General features: G+C 45.5%; 1 protein-coding gene across 1 annotated transcript in view; it reads left to right on the top strand.

Moving 5' to 3' along the window:
* PLEKHA5 (pleckstrin homology domain containing A5) overlaps window positions 1-8,110 on the top strand; it is a 357,622-nt gene that overhangs the window by 336,953 nt on the left and 12,559 nt on the right. The window contains exons 20-22 of the mRNA XM_015421329.1: window positions 1,084-1,198; window positions 1,407-1,450; window positions 4,943-5,063. Coding sequence (XP_015276815.1) covers window positions 1,084-1,198; window positions 1,407-1,450; window positions 4,943-5,063 — 280 coding nt within the window. The remainder of the gene's footprint in view (window positions 1-1,083; window positions 1,199-1,406; window positions 1,451-4,942; window positions 5,064-8,110) is intronic.

Here is an 8,110-nt window from a genome sequence, read left to right as displayed (position 1 = left end):
TGCCACACTCACCTTAAGAACAACCTGAATGCAATTAATGAGCAAATTCTCAAAGAAATATCTGGTGCAGACATTCAGAAACTCTTTGTAGTCCATCCTTTTAATTCTTGTCCTCCTGCTAGACGGACAACATCTGCCATGCTTGATTATAAAAAAAAAAAAAAAAGAGTAACGTTTAGGGAAAGTATCATCAAGATGTGCTTAATTTTAATGAGCGCACTTTTGCCTTTAGAATATTTCAAAAATTCCACCGTACTTTAAATCTTTGAAGCAGAAATAAGAAATGTGTGGCCCAATATATTCTAATACCTTTGTGGCTTAGCATCAGAACATCTGCTTGGCATGCAGAAGGTCCCAGGTTCAATCCCTGGCGTCTCCAGCTAAAGGACCAGGTCATAGGTGATTTGAAAGACCTTCGCCTGTGACCTTGGAGAACCACCGCCAGTCTGAGTTGACAGTGCCGACTTTGAAGGCCCAACGGTATGATTCAGTGTAAGGAGGCTTCATGTTTGGCACTTTGCTATACCCCCCGAACAGGTCTCTGATCAGATCAAGGTTCGGGCAGACAGTATAGGCCAGTGGTGGTGAACCTATGGCACGCGTGCCAGAGGCGGCACTCAGAGGCCTCTCAGCAGGCACGTGTGCGATCGCCCCAGCCAGGCCCAGACCATCATTAAAGTGTGGAATTCTCTGCCAAATAATTTTAAGTAAATGAAAGCATTTGGGATTGCTTTCCTTACTTTGTTTGGATCATCTTATGTTAATGTATGAGTTCTTTTTTCTAAACTAAAACCTCAGTATTCAGGTTTAATTGCCGTGTTGGCACTTTGCGATAAATAAGAGGGTTTTGGGTTGCAGTTTGGGCACTCAGTCTCTAAAAGGTTCGCCATCACTGGTATAGGCAACAGCACCAGGTTGACCTGTACCTTTGGGAGATTCTAGCCTGTAGGCGACCTTCTTTTTAAATCCAGGCAAATGCCGGCAGGTTCAGAACAGAGAACTCTGCTCAGACAATGAACCCTTTTTATCCTCGGATGCGTTTTTAAACAAACGGTCTCAAGTCTTAATGTTTCTCTCCAATAGACTGAGTCAGCCGGCATCCAGCGCGCTCAAATTCAGAAGGAGCTCTGGCGGATTCAGGATGTCATGGAAGGTTTGAGTAAACATAAGCAGCAGAGAAACAGCACCGCGGAGGCAGGTAAATCAGCATGTTCGCCTCTTAGAAGCTGGCAAAAAAAAGCAAAACCCTTAAGGAATGAAATGCTCTCACTTGGTTAAGAACAGTTAGGTTTCGCAGCAACCAAAAAAGAAAATATTCAGGCTGTTTATTCAGTGCAGGGGTACACGTCAGTGCCAGTGCTTTAATCCTTGGCTCATTATACAATGTTTTTGTTTGTTTTAAATAGGTATCGTTGCATCAAAGGCTTTTTCATCTAAGTATAAAAATGAGGTATGATTTTAGGGTTATTTTTTTTAAGCTCGCTTAACCTGAATCAGTGTCTGAACTTCAAAAGCTGAGGCTTCTGTTCATCAGTTTTCTACAAAACATTCTTTAGATAATTCTTGAATTATCTTGAAATCCGTGAGGGGTGGCTTAATGGTCGGTGTGTCGGACTAAGATCTGGGACACCCAGGTTCGAGTCCTTACTCTTCCACGGAAAGCGTGCTGGGTGGCCTTGGTCCAGTAGCATCTGTTCGCCCTGTCCTACCTCACAGGGTTGTTGTGAATATCAAATGGAGAAGGGGAGAATGTTGTAAGCCATTTGGGGGTCCCATTGGGGATAAATGGGGTGTAAATGGAGTAAATAAAGCGTTCATTACTGAACAGATTTAGAGTCCAGCGGCACCTTTAAGACCAACAAAGGTTTATTCAAGGTACGAGCTCTCGTGGGCGTGCACACTTCTTCAAATAAATTGGAATGGAAGGTAGAGTTCAAACTTCTAGACAGAAGCCGGACAGCAAATTAGCATGTCACATGATGAAGATGTTTTAAGATATGCAAAGACAAAACTAAATAACAAGCTCAAGTTATAAGGTCAACAGTTGTTCTGATTTAATTAAGATAGGAAAGGACAGCAAAGCAATACATATGTCAAAATAGGGGATAGATATGTAAAGGCATATTTTCTAATTGTGGGAAGTAAACTGAGACTCTCCATTTGTCTCCTCTCAGGCCTGGAGGTAACTTAACAGCATTTTTCCCTACGGGTTCTGTTATTCCTTATCAGTTTGTTTCAGAGGGTAGCCATGTGGGCCTGTGTAGAACGGTTGGATTCGAATCCAGTAGCACCTTAGAGACTAACACGAGTTTCAGGGTGTGAGCTCCGACTCTCGAAAGCTTATACCCTGAAACTCTCGTTGGTCTCTGAGGCGCTACTGGTCTCGAATCGAACTGTTCTTAGCGGTTTGTGTTTCTCGTCCCACTTTGGGGTCTACCCAGGCTCTCCCCCCCCAGCAAACGGAGACTTTGAGTCTCCTCCCCACCCTGTGTGCATTTTACATAGCAAGGAATGCTGTTTTCCATGTACACGCGTGCCTGATCCTGTAAGGGCCGGGCATCCACAAGTGCAAAGTGAAACCACCAGGCGTGTAAGGAGTCCCAACATCTCTGATCCTGTAATCATCTCATAGGATCATAGAATCACGGAGTTGGAAGGGGCCACACAGGCCATCTAGTCCAACTCCCTGCTCAGTGCAGGATCAGCCTAGAGCATCCCTGGCAAGTGTTTGTCCAGCTGCTGCTTAAAGACTGCCAGTGAGGGGGAGCTCACCACCTCCCTAGGCAGCCGATTCCACTGTTGCAGAAGTCTTCCTGTTTTTCCTAAGATCCAGCCGGTACCTTCCCGCCCTTAATTTAAACCCATTCTTGAGAGTTCTCTCCTCTGCTGCCAACAGGAACAGCTCCCGGCCCTCCTCTAAGGGACAGCCCTTTAAATACTTGAAGGGAGCAATCATGTCCCCCCTCAGCCTCCTCTTCTCCAGACTGAACATTCCCAAGTCCCTCAATAAATAATAGATTTAAAGGGATGCTGTCAGCTTAGTATGGGAGCCAATAAGTAAAGGAACTTTATAAAAATTCAGTTTTTATGAAAGCCATTAAACCTTGTAACCTTTACATAAATATTGGGCAAATAGAGTTGAATCCCACCTAGATTTCTGCAGGTGCAAGTATGGGGGGGGGGCAGTTTTCACTGATTTCCTTCCTCCTGTGCAATCTAAAACACCCCCTGAAATGCTGCACCTGAGGGACTGGAGACCCCAGGAACAGTTGGGGGGGGGGGCTTGAGATCTCCCAGGGGGCAGCAAAAAAAACTCACCCATACTGAAGGAAATCTAGACAGGATCCAAACTAACAAGGTTATGAAACTGACATACAATAAACTATGCACCTACACCCAAGATTGGAGCTGCGGTGGCTCAAGTGGTTAAGACGCTGAACTGCAGGCTGTGGAAGGTCAGTAGTTCAGCAGTTCGAGACCCAAGTGCCGCATGACAGAGTGAGCTCCCGTCTCTACTTCCAGCTCCTGCCAACCTAGCAGTTCGAAAGCAAGAAATTGCAAGTAGATAAATAGGTACTACTTCGGTGGGAAGGGAACAGCGTTCCGTGCGCCTTGGCGTTTAGTCATGCCGGCCACATGACCACGGAAACGTCTTTGGACAGCGTTGGCTCTTCGGCTTTGAAACAGACATGAGCACCGCAACCCTAGGGTCAGATTTGACTGGCTTTCGAGCAAGGGAAACCTTTACCTTTACACCCAAGATGCAGGAAACAAAGCAGTTAGCATTACCCTGGAGGAGACCTGTTTCACAAAAGAGCTGACATTGTGCTAAGTTGAAGGGAGGGACCGGGGAGGGGCCAGCTGCATCTCAAGCATGCTTTCGGGGTGGGGGGAACCTCAAAATGCTGTGTCCTGGTGGGGGGGAGGGGAAAAAATGTTATGCCTTATAAAAGAGATTTTGTTTTTCAGTCTATTCCTCTCGATAAGGGCAATATCCCTTTAACTATCCGAGCTGTGAAATAGTTGGGGGAAGGAAAAAAAAATTATATAACTTTTTTGTAACAGAGAAACGCATCTAAATAAGGTGACTGTTCTGCAATCTTTAGGAAGAGGAAGTAGTCCCACCTCGTCCTCCACTCCCTCGGTCCTATGACTTTGCAGAGCATCCTCCTATAATCCCCCCTCTGCCCAGTGATAGCAGCTCCTTGCTCTGTTATAGCAGGGGCCCAGTACATCTGCCTGAAGAGAGGAAGATTCACCAAGTGCAAGGATACCAAAGAAACGGAGCTCACTGCGTAAGTGGCCGCTCACCGCCACGCAGTCCATCCGGCATTTCCCCGCGACTCTCCCACCCACCCATCCCCCTAGCCTCACAGTGGCCATTTTATTTTGAATTCTGGCTGTTTTAATGTTGTGGTTCCCCCCCCCCTTTTTTTTAAAGACTAATTTGTGTCATTCCCAGCTACATTTTCCCCCCTGCCATTTGCCGATTTTGTGTTTTCATCTGCATTCTGTAAATATGGACGTATCCCAAAGACTCGGGTGGCTCATATTTTGTGTTGCAATCGAGCTGTAGCACAGCATTCCCAGTGATTTCATATCTCTCCGATCTCGCTTTCAAAACTGGGTTTAAGACGTCAGTGTTTGTATTTCTGTGTTTAAAAACGCATATTTGAAGTAATTCATAAAATTGTTGTTATTTATATGGCACCTACAGTGCATGTAGTGCTATGAAAGAACCATAACTTGGAAAACGAAGATGCTGAGAAATAAAATGCACACAAAATGTAAGCTGCCCATGAAGTTCTCCTGAGGCTTTAAATAAGAGGGTAGTTTCAAAACATCGATTTTTGCCACGCACCATGGGTTACTGTTGCATTGTGACACATCTAATGAAAAGCATTTTTTTTTTAAATTTTCGTTTACTCGTCTTGATTTTCAGGGTCCAGATTACAGACTTTATAAAAGTGAGCCTGAACTAACAACTGTGGCTGAAGTCGATGAATCCAACGGGGAGGAAAAAGCAGAGCTGGTTTCTGAGTCAGAAACGTCTACAGCGAAAGGTTACTTTAAAAAGTCAATTTGCTACAAAACTTGTTGTTGAGTAATTTTCCCAATGGGGGATGCAATATTCCACGACCACACTGAAGAAGCAACACAACGTGTGATAGTTTTACAGATATCATAGCGGCTGTTTGATTACAAAGGAAGCAGCACAGTAAATTTAAGTATAATTATGGGTCCGCCAAGGGCTTTCTGCCAGTCGAAGATGATACTGAGAATCGACCCGGAAATGCATATTGACAGCTTGTCTAATCACATACCGCATGATGTGTGCAAACGACACATTCAAGCATTCGGTCCCTTTCTGTCCTTGCCCTTGAACACTGAATGGCTCTGTGTTCATCCAACTCCCTGAATTATTTTGCCAGAATATGGCAGAACCATAAAATTCTCATGAGACAAGGAGATGTGTCTCTTTTTTTTTGCAAACTTTCAGTTTTAATTCTTGAGTTGGCTTTTGTTTGGAGAATGTTGTTAATCCTTGAATTACTAGCTACATATCTTAACCCATCTTTGCCAAACTTCCCCTTTGCTTCCCCTTTTTCCTCCCCCCCCCCCTGCAACTGTTGGGTAGTAAGCCTGCAGGTAATACCCTAGTAACATTGGGCACTTGGATATAACTAAGCCAAACCTACAACCCAAAAGTACCTTATCAGTGTCCCCCCGTCCCGTCCCCCCGGATATATTCTGCTCTCCCAAATATATCGAGGAGTTTTCGGGATGCTGGAAAATGGGCCCCGAAAAATCCCAGAAATATTAAAGTTTAACTGGGAATATCAGGATCCAGTGTTTGTATGTTCCCAGGACTGTCGCGCCCCCCCCCCTTTTTTTCTTTCTTTCCCCCTGTATCTCCTGGGCCTTGATATCAGCTTGCAGGGCTGCTTTAAGTAGGATGCTGTCAGTTTCAAGTGTTCTTGTGGGGGGGTTTAAGTTCCTTTGCGGACGTTGGTTGGAGTGGGTTTGTAGGTTTTTGGTGGGTTCTCGTGTTTTACATTGAGATGCTTGTGTTTTATAGCAGTTGAGATTCTTGTATTATACATAGATTCAAATTCTTGTGTTTTCCATAGTGTCAGATTCTCTGGTTTTATGTTGGTTGGGCTTAGCAATAGCTTGCAATAGGCTTCCTATGAGGGGAGGTCCTAGGATTAACATTTTTGTGTCTGTGTGTGTGTCTTTCTGCCCAAGAAACAATGGAGGGCGGCTGGGGGTACCTTGTTCAGAGCTGGACCTCTTGGTCCAATTAACTTGAAATGTTGGGGTTATTTAAAGGACAGCTACTAGGAGCCCCCCTGCAATTTTGGTGCCAGGTAAGCACAGGAGAGGGAGAGATGAGGACTTTGGGTGGGACTCGCCCAGCTGGGAGGAATAAACAGGGAGGAGGAGCAGAGCTTGGAAAACGGAAATGGATGAAGACATTCAGAGCCCATTGGCGGGCAAGAGGGGAAAGGGGTGGAGCAATGGGCTTTAAAGGGGAGCTTCCCAGACTGCCGGGGAGGAAGGCAGCTGGATAGTTCACCACTGTGGGAACCAGCCAGCCAGGGGAAAGTAGCAGTTCTTGTGGCTCCGCAACCCATTCTGAGGTCAGGAAAGAGGTCCTAGGAAGTCCTGAAATCATGGTGGAAGGCAGGCAACTCGGGCAGGCCTGACAACTGGGGAGGACTTCTAAGTGAAAGAACAATAAAGGAGGAGCTGGGAATGCTGTGGGGTCTGCTCCTTGGAGGCGCTACAAAAAGGAAAAATTGGACAGGTGTATGTTTAGAGAGATGCTGCTGCTGTTTGTCTCAGAGCAGGGGAGTGGACAGTGTGCTTGAAGGACAATTGATGCGTTAAGAAACATCTCTCTTCATTTGGAGTGTCATTCTAGACCTGTGCGCACGCCCCTCCACACACTCACTGAATGCGTGGAGAGGGACAGCAGGCATGAGCACACTGGCCTGCCCCCCACTGGTGATCACGTGCAGAGGGGGTGTGAGGATTCCTCTAGGGTAAAAACACGCTTCATAGCAATCTCTTCCCTTTGGAAATGAGGGACCCACGGCGTTCGCCCCTGCACACGTCACCGCTTTTTGCAACTCCTGTCCTAGAGAGATTAGATCAGACAAAGTAGATGGGTATGCAGCTTGTCTCAACCGTCTAATCAATTACGATTGATGCATTAATGAGAATCATCCGTTTGCGTAGAAGGAAGTGGTAAGCTGATGGCACGGAGTTAAATCCTATTAACTTAGTTTTCAAGATTTAGAGGGTTAGGTGGGGAATGTTAACCTATACCCTGCCACAAATTTGCTAGACTTTAAGGTTTTGCTGGACTCTTGCTCTTTTCTGCTGCTACAAGACAGACTGAAACAGCTACCCATCTTGATCAATGTGAGTTTGTTCTGCAACTCACATTTGCAGTAGCATTAGTGACCCACCTGTGATGCACATACACTTTAGCAGAGCTGTCAGAAGGATCGTGGGAAGGCCTGGGAGATGTCTGAGGAAAAGCAACACTGGCGGTTGTGTGTGTGGGCCAGTTTGAACCACAAAGACACTTATTTCCATCAGTACGCAGAGATAACTGCTTGATCACTTCTAGCTATCCAAAAGTGAAGGAGAGAAGTCTTACAGGAAGCCAGAAGTCCTAAAGGAAGCCAGTTTTGAATAGGGAATTTGTGCTACAGCAATCCCAAGAGATGTCAGACCGCCTTCCTTTCGTATCAGGGCTTTGAGCAAGCTTTACTGTGGTGGTTGCCAATGCACTATGCCATTTGCCAGATAATATAGTCTCTCCAATCAGACCAGTCAATAGAGAGCTTTTGTATCAGACAGCATTCTTCAGACCTGCGCCCCAGAGTGAACAATGAAAGAAGATAAGGTACATTTTTAAGGGTCTAACTTTAGATTGTCACTACTGAGCATAAAGAGAGCTTGCTACAATGACCGAATTATCATTTGCTTGACTGTTTCCAGAAGAATGCATTGAAGGTCACATGTCGAACTTTTTGGGAATAAGCTGGCAGGAGCTGTTTTTCTACAGAAAGTGTAATGGCTTGTTAATGTGCTT

The sequence above is a fragment of the Gekko japonicus genome, unplaced genomic scaffold, assembly GCF_001447785.1.
Source record: "Gekko japonicus isolate JY-2015 unplaced genomic scaffold, Gekko_japonicus_V1.1 scaffold473, whole genome shotgun sequence".
Taxonomy (NCBI): domain Eukaryota; kingdom Metazoa; phylum Chordata; class Lepidosauria; order Squamata; family Gekkonidae; genus Gekko; species Gekko japonicus.
Note: the sequence above shows the minus strand (reverse complement) of the source record. Positions and strands in the feature narration are given on the sequence as shown.